General features: G+C 46.5%; 2 protein-coding genes across 4 annotated transcripts in view; one reads left to right on the top strand and one right to left on the bottom strand.

The window, feature by feature from the left end:
• Cramp1l (Crm, cramped-like (Drosophila)) overlaps positions 1–12123 on the bottom strand; it is a 61619-nt gene extending 49496 nt beyond the window's left edge. For 2 of the 3 annotated variants that reach the window (XM_013517674.1, XM_005391571.2), the window contains exons 1-2: positions 11872–12123; positions 9981–10321 (exon numbers count right to left, since the gene is read on the bottom strand). In XM_013517674.1, the coding sequence (XP_013373128.1) occupies positions 9981–10320 (340 nt within the window). In that variant the 5' untranslated portion in view covers position 10321; positions 11872–12123. Of the gene's footprint in view, positions 1–9980; positions 10322–10729; positions 11847–11871 lie in introns of those variants that run through there. The other variant, XM_005391572.2, reaches the window with a different exon arrangement.
• A 265-nt stretch (positions 12124–12388) lies between these two features.
• The window catches only part of Ift140 (intraflagellar transport 140), a 93578-nt gene continuing 93489 nt past the window's right edge, over positions 12389–12477 (top strand). The window contains exon 1 of the mRNA XM_013517666.1: positions 12389–12477. The gene's annotated coding sequence lies outside the window, so the exon portion shown is untranslated.

Consider the following 12477-nt stretch of genomic DNA (forward strand, 5'->3'; position numbering starts at 1 on the left):
AAACAAATTATTAATCAAGAAACTACATATACTATCCATTTTTGCTATAATATTAGTTTTCAATCTCTCTTGCTTAAGTATTAATGAAAATCAGATCCAGACCTGGCAAAGATAAGTCTCAAACAGCCTATTTGGGTTCTCTTTCTCTTGTATGTATGTATATATGTATGTATATATGTATGTATGTATGTATGTATTTATTTATTTATGAATGAATGAATGAATGACAGGGTCTTGCTATGCAGTTCAGGCTGGCCTTGAGCTCACAATGATCCTCCTGCCTCAGCCTCCTGAGTGCTGGTATGCCACCACATCCGGCTCTTCCCTTGCTATTTAGACTGTGTGTTAGAGAATGAACCTTCTTTTCATCATATGCTGAGCTAAACAGAGTTGGCTGCATGTGCATATCCTAGCATTAAATATCAATTGGTTTTCTAAAAATACCATGCCTTTCTAAAAGCTAACAATGTTGATATTTAAACATAAAACAGCTTCTTTTCATCAAATTAATGGAGATATAATTCATTCACAATAAAGTGCATAAACGTTAAAGACAGAGGTTGATATGTTTTGAGAAACTGTGCATCACTGTAAGCAAGGTTTGGGACATGTACGTCACCCTATAAAGTTCTTCCTTACCTATTGTCAGTCTCCCCTCTCTAATCGTTTCCCAGCCCCAGGAAAACACTGGTCTGCTTACAATAGTTTATCTATCACAATAGTTTAGTTTTGCTTATTTATGAACTTTGTATAAGTGGAATCATACCCAAAAGGGGGACAAAGGCAGCAGCAGAGTACTTGCCTATCATGTGTGAAGCCCCAATATTGCCAAAAAAGAGGAGAAAAGCAAACAAGGAAAAAAAAAAACGGAAATGCAGTTCTTTGGTTATACTAGCCATATTTCCAGTAATCAATGGTCACACATGACTCGTGGTCACTGTATTGGACAGTTCATAACATTTCTGCTATTGTAGAAAGTGCTACCAGAGAGTGTTGTATTTGAATATTTAATATTCACCATCTTAAGCACACTGATACAGGATGAAAAATAAACTAAAAGCCTGGTCGCCAGGGGGAATAAAGCGGAGGATGAGTGTTTTATATCTAAAATATCTTCCAAAGCTTTATGTACTCCAGATGGGGCTTTTGACTAGAGTCAAAGTGACTGGATCACGGGTATGTGATAACTAGATTGATCCTCTGATTATCATAGTTCTGATGTGGCTGAATGGATTTACTGAAGACAGACTGCCCACCTTGGATTAGGGTGACACCAGCCAATAGGGCTGCAGTCTAACTGGAATAAAAAGGGAAAGGAAGGCTCACTGCTTAGTTGCTTTCTGCCTGCCCTGCCATGGACTCCTCTGCCATGCCCTTTTGTCACACCACCCTGCCTTAAAGCCAGACAACTCTGGACTGAAACCTCTACAAACTGTGAGCTAAAATAAACCTTTCCTCCTTTATTTTGTGGGTATTTTTAAAAATAACTAAGGCAAAGAGGATGGAAAAAAAGAAAAAAAATTGGGATATATTATATGTCTATACCATTTCCCCATGATGAATGTAATCATTATGTACTACAAACATCTGCTAATACTGAAGGAACGTATGAATGAATACGTGCATACACGCCTGCATGCCACCTGGTCTCTACCCTGTACCACCATTACAAAGGGCTGAAGTATCCCGAAGCTATGAGGTAGGCCAAAGAATTCTGGACAGAACCTCTGATGCTGCTCATTCCTCACCAAACCAAACCTGAGGAAACGCAATTCCCAAGACGCTTTCACCATGAAAGGCAGCAACAGAGTGCCCTTCCCAGAGGTTGGGGATGTATTTGTTGTAGACTGGAGAGCAAGTCACAAGTACCACTTAACACACTTCTCAAATATTAGACTAGTAGCCCATGATTCCTCACATGTGGCAATTTCAGCAAAAGCTGCCTGTCTTCCTGTACTACCCACATTCAAGAGTTTCAAAGCCATGTCTAGTCTCTCAAAAGACAATGAGCTCTTTTCCCAACAACAGCTTGCCAACCAGCCCTACCATTACTACTCAGGTTAATTTCTGCCTCCCCATGCTGGCACTGGGCATGCTTCAAAGTAACATCTCTAGTTTCTAAAATCCCGTAACACAGAAGCCTTCTTAAATTTCAGGAGTTTTACCTGGATCACAGCAAGATAAGGAAGGTAAACAGCAAAGAAAAACAGTACAGAAACTTTCTTTAATGGGAAGAGACCTCAGAGGCAGCGAATGGGGCAAATCACACTAGTGGGCATGAAGCCAAGCTATACCAGTACAAGTGGCTCTGACAAGGCTCTGGGGCAGCAAGCCACTCCTCTGAATAACAAGCCACTCACCCATGGGCTGTAGTCAGCTGCAAATGCTCAGCCCTTTCCTCTCATATTCCAAAAGTGGTGAGAGATCCTCAGTAGAGGAAACCAAAGCAGTATGAACATTCAAATAAGAAGTAAATCACTCCAAGTAACCATTCCTAACATCCAGTGCCCATTATTCTACATCTCAAAAGCTTTGTGAAAGTACAGCAGAATTCCAAGCTTTAGAAAAAAAAAAAGGGAATGTGGCATCTGATCCACCTCAAAACTTCAGATGAGGATGTAGCTTTCTTGTTTAGTTCAAGCAGAACAGACACAACAAATGGAACCATAGACACTCTGGGACAATATGACAAACCACCTGGGAGAGGCAACTCTTAGTTCAGAAAATCCAGAGGAAAACAGGTGGTAATCAAAGGAGAACAGCAAGAAGAAACTAAGGAGAATGGAAGAAGTAGAAATACAGGCGATAAGACAATTTTGAGCAAGACTGGGTGAGAAGGGTGGTTTTCTCTGGAGTAGAGTGCAGGTGTGTGTGCAAAAAGCCCAACAAAAGCAAAGGGCCAAGAAAAACATTCCATGTGTGACTATGTTTCTGAGACCACAAAGACTTTCAAAAATAGTTTGCATGATGAGAAGTCAACACCCAGGAAAGCCAAAGAGAAATGGTGTATAAGAATAGCAATCTCTGTGAAAGAAAGGAAAGTATCTTGCTCTCCTATGCCCAAGCCTGGCACCAGGCCTCACACAGAAGATACTCAAGGACAGCTCAGGGGCCACGTGAGATAAGAGGCTCCTGGGAACCCTGGCTACAGTGGTCTCCTGGGCTCCCTCTGCCCCTCATGCCACTGGGACCTATGGCTTCCACTACTAAACTCCTACTTCCTTCTTGACTCACACTGGAACCACAATCCTCCAGTTGCCTCACTGCCACTGTGCTTCTCCCCAGCCAGTTTCTCCTGCCAATTCCAGCAGCCTCCTCTCTGGTATCCCACACCATCATCCCTAATGCAGCGTACCCTCCAAAGCTCACATCTGAGGGATGCAGCCACATGGTCTGGCCTGCTTTACTCGCTGCCAATCCCCCTGCCCCACCTCCAGAAAAAGAAGACCACCTGCCTTCTTCTGTACATCTTGCACACACTGCCCATGCCCTCAAACCACCTTAGGAGGACAAAATCATCCCAGCTTCCAAGTGGCACATATGAAGTAGCTTGTTCACAAAGCCACACAACCTTTCAGTATTATTCCAGCAGGCATCAGAACGTGTATTTCAACAGCATTTTCAAAACACATTCACCTGCATAACTCCATCTTATCCTCCCAATGCACAGTTAATAGAACGTTAATAATAGAACATGTATTTTAACAGCATTTTCAAAACACATTCACCTGCATAACTTCATCTAATCCTCCCAATGCACAGTTACAGTTCCATCTTAGAAACAGGGAAATTAAGGCTAACAACACATGAAAGCCAGAAGGTAATCCAGACAGCAAAAACCAAGCTTGCATTCAGTCCTCACACTGGAAACCCAGGTTTCCCTACACCACTCCAGACCACATTTGGCTGTGTGTGCCACCCTGTTCCTCCTGGGCCAATACAACATCATGGTGGCTGCTGCTTCATTAAACACAAGGTTATAGGACTCAAAATTTTAAGAGTAGAGGAGACATGATCTTGAGGTTCCTCCCTCAGTTTGCAAAAGTTAAGAAAATCAAGAGGTTAAATGACTCACCCTGCTAGACATGGTGGCACACACCTGTAATCCCAGCAGTGAAGAGGCTGATGCAAGAGGATCGCTGCAAGTTCAATGCCAGCCTCAGCTACACAGTGAGTTCAAAAGCAGCCTGAATTACACAGCAAGTATTTCTCAAAAAAGTAAAAACAAAATAAACAAACAAAAACAAGACTCATCCAATTCCACATGGATGAAGAATGACAAGAGATACTACTCCAAATTTTCTTTTTTCTTCTTTGGTGGAGTGGTAGTAGGGATTGAACCCTGGGGCTTCACATTGAGATACAGCTTCAGTCCTTTTTTTAAATTTTGAGACAGGGTCTTGCTAAGTTACTAAATGTTAGGCTGAGCTCAAATTTGCAATTCTCCTGCCTTGGCCTCTCATAGTGCAAGAATTAGAAGATGCCCCATTGTACCCAGCTCGTGTTTAACCTCTGAGAAAATCATAATAAAAATTTTAAAACTCTGGGACTTAATTTAGGTAAGATACAGGGAACATCGTTATAATCTACATATTTTAAAACATTAACTCATTGTACTTGGGTTTTCCTTCTGTGTCTTGTAAGCTTTTTTGCAAGGGCTAGGAACTCTACAATCCAGAACAAAAGAAGCCCGACTAAGTGCAAGGTACGCAGTGACTGTCATAGTGACCCAGAACTCTCCCATTCCCTTGGTTCACTCTGATATTTTCATAGAAGTGTGCCTGCAGTCTCATTCACTCTCAAATTTGGTACAGGAAAGTGTCCTTCACAGGGGCCAAGGAGAGCACAAACCACTAAGGATTAACATGGCCACTTTAGTTTACACAAGTCAAGGTCAAGGCACGTGGGCAAATGTTTCAGTCGGTTCCCCTAGGGATCGGTGCCTTGCCCTGTGCAAAACATCCACATCAGCCAGTTGCAGCAGCTCTGCTTTGAGAGCCGAAGGCCTGACTGGGAATTTGCAGCAGGCAGCAGCCAGAAGGCTTCAAGCAAGCCAATCCTAGTGTTTCTTCAATGGAAGAATGTAAACACCTCCCACTGGCCCAAATCAGTTACCATTCACTTACAGCATTGCTGCTTAATTCCCATGGCAAGTGCTCAGCAAATGAACAATGATCCTTCTCAATGTTCACTGATCAACCTCTCTCTGAAGACGTCATTCATATTCTCCAGTATGCTGCAATATGTCCTCCCCTCTGCTCTGAAGATAACCTAGAACCTCAGGTCCTCATCCCAGGGCCATTCACATTGTCTCCTCAACAAGAATACCTTCTTTCCACTGGGCCTACTGTCCTTGACACATGCAAAGCTCTGCACCATCTGACAGGTTCAGACCAACACCAGCCTCCCTTGAAGACCCTCCTACTCCTCCACAAATATTTGAGAGAAACACAACTAAAATCTCATTACTTCTATAAAAACACCTGCCTTCTTTATGTAGTACTATGAAAACATTCTGATTGTTTTCTACAGGAAAGCTTTGTTATCCCTTTGAAACCAAAAGCTCTTGGGAACATGTTTTTTTTCCTTGGTATTTTTCACGTATTTCTTTAGTGCTAGAAACATTGTGTTACCTGCTATGACAAAAGGTTTCTACATACCACTATATATAACACTAAATTTCAGTTTATGACTTTACTATCTAAATCATTTATCTCTTATGTCCCTATATGACCCAAAATAAGATATAAAAATCAAAATTCTAAAGTATACCTCATTGCCAAAAGAAAGTTCCACAGAGACAATAAGCCACCACAGAAACTACATTCATTTTAACTTTAAAAAAATCTGAAAATTAGCTAAGCTTTAAAACTAATAATCATATGTTATCTACTTTTTCATCAATCTTCCACAATATGAAGCAAATGCAACTTGTATTACTTTGAGCTTTGTAATTTATCAAGAACCTTTGTGTACAGATATTATCTTCTTCATTCTGCACAGTGCTATCATGACCACCCTCTAAAGTGGCCTGAGCCACACTGGTGGGTCTGTGTCCTACAGAACAGGACCACATGCTTGGGTGGCTGTGTCCTCTACTGTCCTCAGCATCACAGGGAGTAGATATCAGTAGGGTAGAGGCCCTGCTTCTTCTTCTTTTCTGATACAAATCTGAGAGCTTTCATCACAGCTTGATGTCACTGCCCAAAAAGGCCATAGCAGACTCCACCCAGTCCTCACTGTGTCTAAATTCGGTAAACATCATTTACCAGATTAGACTGGACAGAGGAACCACAGTGCTCCTGTGACGATCCACAGTGATCCTGCAATGATTTGATATGTCTTCCCTCCAGAGGATGGAGGCTGGGACTTTGCAGCATGTACTTCTGTACCACACCCAGCCAGCCTTGCCCAGCACAAGTGCCTGATGAAGACCCAATGAAAGTGAACATAGTGTAGACAGGGAGGAGCCGGTACCAAGTGCCATGTACAACCACCCATCTGGACAGCAGCACTTTGGCTACTCCCTGCCTGGAGCTCTCCTAGGGCCAAGGGTAGGCAGAGGCCTATCATATATCGAACTATGCTGATTTCAGCAAATCTACCTTCTGGGGTGCTCTCTTGAGAACACATGGAATCCAAGGCCCTTGTAACATTTATCCTTGAATGCTAAGGTAAGTGCAGCTCTCAGCTACAAGATTACCTGACTCATTTTAAAAGTAAAGAATTTAGAGTTCAGGCATATTCAACAACTTTCCCTTTGCCACACAAGTGAACCAGCCATGTGGCAGCTCTAGGGTAGACACCAGATCCGCTGATTCCTGGTACAAACCTCTTTTCAGTATAGTACCAGTGCTCCCAAAGCTAAATGAAGACATCTTTTAAAAATATGTGGAAGCTACAAGTAGCCAAGTGTCACACAGAAACTCAGACCCTACTCATCACTATGTATAGACACGACTTTAGACGCTATATCACTACCTATAGACAAAGAAATTGAGCCTCTGAAAAAGAGACCAGTTTGCCCAGGGTCAGCGTCAGCCAGACCATGAGGGAAGCCAAAGGGACTTCTATCTCCTCACCTAGGTTCTGTGGACTTGGCCTTTGAAATTCTGGGTATGGTCTCAAATGCATCCTTGGATCACTCTGGCAGTGTAGGACTGCTGAAAGAATCAAGCAGATATACTGACTTCTGGTTTGCAGCTTACCTTGTTTAGGTTGAGCATGAGATTTAAACAAGGAACTTTACTTTCTTCACCCATTTAAAAGCAGTTATAAAGATGCAAAATGCTTGGGATACTGGCACTGTCTTAGCTACAGTCACTTTACCAATTCAATAAAGATCTACAATTACACTACAAAAGGATAATTTTTCATTGAAGTCAACTGAAATCAAGCCTATTTTTACAAACTCAGAAAAAGAAACCAGAGGTGTATGGAGAAAGGCCAACAAAGGGGACCTCTAACTTCTTCACAAGTCCTCTCCTCCAAATGCCCATTAGGATCGAAATTGGCAGGGAAGGAAGTAAGCAACCAAAGCTGCCAACTGCTCAGTTGTGACCTTTCCTTGCACACTTGCAAGTTACATTTTTTTCCAAGTGAAAAATCCAAGTATTGCTCATTTCCTGTTGACCCCTGGTCACTACCCTAGGTGGAGATTTCCAATCTTTAAGGAAATGTTTCTCCAAAGTACTGTTTCCAACGGATGGCTAGACAGTGTGCATGAAGGACACTCTCACACCTGGCCATCTAATGGCTGATGAAGGCGATGAGCAAGGAGTGATTTCCCTGAAGCCTAATGTGGCATATTCAGGGCATGGTGAAATATTTGTGGAGTCCAAGTAATTGTGAACTAAGGGCAACAAAGAGGAGGCCTTAGCACAAAGCTTAATACTGTCTCTGGCTGGGAAGTTCTGAAAGCAGAGGAGATGCACTTTCAACTCCTAAAAGCATGGTGACAACTTAGCTTTGTTAGGAACTTAAGGAAGTATTTGCTTTCTAAAATAGGAAAACAGAGAAATCCCAAGAAACACAACTAATAACAAATTTTCAATTTGCTAATATAAAAGCAGAATTAAGTTTTTCTCTGCTCTAAGCCACACACTGGGGCAAAAATCAGAAACAGAAGCACCAATGAGACAAGCAAAAGGTTAACCAGGAAGCCTCACTGGGGTGAGCCCCTCAACTCCAGGAAGGAGAGCAAACCTCCCCTCATCACCGCACTGCCCTAATCCAGCTATAAACTAAGATTTCAGTGCCCCTTCACTTTACACACAAGGAGCCCTGTACAAGTACACTTCATTCCATCCCAGCAGCCACATTTTAAGTGGGCAGCTGCTACTCTTCTTTTTTCGTAACTGGGGACATCTCTCTGATGCAAAAAACAAATGTGATAAGTCAAATGAGTAGAGCAAGGTAAGGGGCCAGGGACAAATGGACTGCAGATGCCAATGAGACTCCAGGTCCAGAACTTCTGAAAGCAGCAATAACAAAGAAAAGCATGCAAAAGGCTTACTGACGCTAAATACATACCCAAAGAACTTGGGCCCACGTGTAACTAGCAATAAAAAGGTACATTTTAGAAAGGCCAGTAAAACTAACTAACGTTTTTCTAACCTATCAGCAGTTTTCACACCAAAATAACTTGCATGCACAAGTTTTAATTCACTTCTTTCTTTTTTGGGGGGGGCGGGTGGGGAATAGAGTCTTGCTATGTAGTCCTGGCAAGTTTTAGTTTCTGAAACATACATTTTCTTACACTTATATCTTTAAATATACTTACACCAAAATTCCTTATTAATTAGTAACTCTAGAGGCCAGCCTTCTTCAGTTGAGAAAGAGGCAGGAGAAGTGACTTTAATGGGACATATTTGGAGCCACAAAAGAGCTACAAAACTGGTTCTCTGTTAGCTCTGAAAATATTTTCTTTTAAAAACAGTCAGGCATGGTGGCGCATGCCTGTAATCCCAGCATTTGGGAGGCTGAGGCAGGACAGTTTCTTGAGTTTGAGGCCAGCTTGGGCTACATAGTAAGCTCAAGGCCAGCCTGAACTACATAGTGAGACCCTGCCTCAAAAATAAATAAATAAAAACTACCAGGGCCATTTAATACATTTAAATTAACATTTCTGAAAAAAACTAAGTCAAAGTTATGTTTTTTTCCATGCAAAACTCACTGGAAATTCATGTTATATTTGATACGTATAAAAATGCTGCAAACTCTGTCTGAAATAATGTCAGGGCAATTCACCTGCAAAATTAAGAAAAAGCACACTGCTGAAATACAGCTAAAAGCAGACAAGAAGGAAGTATGAGCATATGGAGAACAAAAAGGACATTTGCTTTTGTTCAGTGAAGGCCCTAGTGAGGCAGTAGTATTCTCAATACCATCAGAACCCAAGGATAAACACCACAAAGTATTGCTGGTTGATATCAGGCCATAGTTCTTTTCATCATCTACCAACCCAGGAGGATCCTTTCTGTAGTACCAAGAAAACTCTGATTGAAAGGTCTTAAGGGCCTCATCTCTCTACCATTCTATACTTTCAAGCCAGGTACATCTGAGAAGAGGACAATGAGCCAAAGTCAGGCCTGGCATCATTCACTCTGCGTGTCTTATCAGTCTTCCCCCAGTGAGTTTCAAAAGCCAGTTCCTTTGTTGCATTCCCACCACCTGGCATCTGGGAAAGAGATACAGCACACACTTTTTCTTTTCCCACTTCTAAACTATTGTCTGCAGTTTGAAACACCTATCCAAAGGAAGTGGTCAATGATTGTTTGGAAATGTTTCACTTGCCCAAAGAAAGGGCACTCACTGTCCCTTTACCTAGTGTAAAAAGTTAAGTAATACCCTTCTAGGAGGAAAGAAGGGACACATGCCTCTCCAAAGTATCATGAGGTAGTCCCACTGGGTGGGTAGGTGGGCCAGGTGGGGAAGGGGGCTCCTGCAGCAGGCTACATTCGGGCAGCTGAATCACCTACCTTTTACTCTGGGTCCAGAGTTGCTGGGGCCAGCGCTGCCCACCACGCAGGGCGCGTCCTTTCTGGGCCTCTTGCTCTGTGGCCGCACACTGGACCTGAGAAAGTGGTGCTGGTCCTGGGGACTGCCCTGCGGTGGGGATGGCGCCTGTGGCCCTCCGGGGGCCGCGGGGGCGCCGTCGGCCCGAGAGGTCGGGTCATCCCTCTTTGTGCCGCTGCCGTCCTCGGCAGCGTCCGCGCCGCCGGCCCCCTCTCCTTCCAGGGACTCCTCATCGGCTGATCTCTTGCCCAGCTTCTTGAGCCCTTCCTCCCCGCTGCCGGCGTCCCCCAACTTCACTGTCATCCTGCGGCAGAGAGAGGGCGAGGGGCGGTGAGGCGGCGCCAAGGCAGAAGTTTACCGCCGGGCCTCAACATGGCGGCCGTTGTTTGTTCCAGAGCCGCCCGCCTGCCTGCCCGCCAGGCCCGCACCGCGCCGAACTAGAACCCTCCTGCCTCGGCTCACTCCACGCCGGACCCGGGCCACCAACCCCGGCCTGCACCTCGGCCCGCCCTGCCGCGCACCCAGGACGCCCCTCGCCCAGGCCCGCCAAGCCCGGCTAAACGGCCAGGCCCAGCCTCCGTCCCGTGGGGTCCCACTACCCCCACCACCCACTCCACAGGGCCTAGCTCATGGCAAGGCCTGTGCCTCTTCTGATTCCCGGCCTCTCTTCGCTGCCCGGCCTCGCCCGACAAGGGAGCCTCCAGCCGCGCACCTGCCCAGCAACGGCCCTCAGAGCCCAGCCCGCCCGCAGGACCAGGGCGCGCCCGCTACCCTGCGCGAGGGCTCCACCACCCACGGCCACGGCGCTGTCTGCCCCGGGGCTGCCCTACAGTGGGAGGCACCGTTAACCGGGGGTCTTTTCCTGGGGAGGGGTATGAGCGCTGTTGTGGGGATTTACCGACCAAACACCAGTGCAACAATGGAGGTCGTTGCGTGGAACAGGTTGGGGATACCCAGGAAAGTGACAGCAGTTTTGTCCTGGTCCAGTTACAACAAAGGGAAAAAACAAATTGTGTAAACACTTTTGGTAACAACAAAACTGTTGCATTAACTGCTGCCCACTGTCGCATTACATGTGATGGCCAAAAATGTTGGGAGCCCAGAAGGCACAGCCACCCAAGATAAACTAAGGATTAGGGGCATACCGACACGTCAAGCACAGTCAGAACAGTGCAAAAAACGAGAAACATTCCATTTCTCAATGAAACTGGACACTAAGTTTACCACACCCTGTGAAGAGGAGCGTTCCATTGAAAAGGAAAAGGAGATGGACGCAGAACACTGAAGCCTAAACGCAGCAGCGCGGTCAAGGGCTGCTCAGAAAAACGGGAACGTGGGCAAAACTCAAAGGAACATCACCACTGATGCGTCTGCCACAAAATGGTGTGCAGCGGTTTTTCGCTGTTAGAACTGATTTTTAACACGCTGGTTTTATAAAACCCTGCCACAGAACATAACTATCCAAAACACACAACCAGACCAAAGGGCTCCATGGCACAGGACTTCTCACTCTTCACTTATTAAGCCATCCCCATTTCCCTAGCTCAAGTCCTAAATCCTCCAAGGCCTCTCCTTGGCTTCTGAGTAGTAAAGTCCACCCCACGGCCAGTCGTGCCCCAGCAGCAAGCAGAGCCCCCAGCCACAAGGTCTGCTCGACGAGCGCCGGAGTCCGCACCGAGCCCCGTCACTTCCTGACGGTGGGAGGCGCCGGTTCGGCGGGTCCCGATCTGGCCCCACACCCTTTGTCCTGTCTCGGGTGGAGAGCTTACAACTCCCAAAGAGACTGACTGCTGCCCGCCCGCCCACGGAACCGAGGTCCGCGCACCCTGCGTCCCCCAGCCAGCCTGCCGTCACCTTTTTCATCCACGCTTCGCAGCTGCCTGGCTCCCCGGGTCTCCGGGCCTCCGAGGGCGCAAGCAGAACCGGCAGGGTAGGGCAGTACCGGCTGCGCCGCCGGGCTGGTGTTTGCAAGTGAGACGCGGTCGCCGAGCGGCGTTCGCCCGGCACGTCCGCTCCGCAGGCCGGCGCGCGGCTCGCGGGACTGCGGGCGCCGGTGCTGCCGCCGCTCCTCCTTGGAGGCCCGGCCCGCCGCTCTGAGCACAGTTCCGGCTACGGCGGCCGCTGGGGACGCGGAGCCTGCGCCGGGGCGGGGCGGGACAGGCGTCACTCACGAGAGCGAGCACGCCTGCGATGTCCTTCGAACGCGCCCCCCCAGGGGCGCTGCCATTGGCCAGAGGCAGCCGCGCGTGCTCGCACGCACAGTTTCAGAGGCGGTCCTGCTATGCGAAGCGTGTTGTGACGCCAGCCTCGCACCCCTGCGATCCGTACGTCTCTCTGGATTGGTGAACCAACAGCCAATAGAGTCAGCGGAAACGCTGTGATTGGCTGCATCCTTGTTGACGGATGCGTGAGAAGAAAACGCCGCCTCAGCGTTGCTTGTGGAATCGCGCGCGAACCCAG

Source organism: Chinchilla lanigera, unplaced genomic scaffold (genome assembly GCF_000276665.1).
Source record: "Chinchilla lanigera isolate Chin_1 unplaced genomic scaffold, ChiLan1.0 scaffold00041, whole genome shotgun sequence".
In the NCBI taxonomy this organism is placed as follows: domain Eukaryota; kingdom Metazoa; phylum Chordata; class Mammalia; order Rodentia; family Chinchillidae; genus Chinchilla; species Chinchilla lanigera.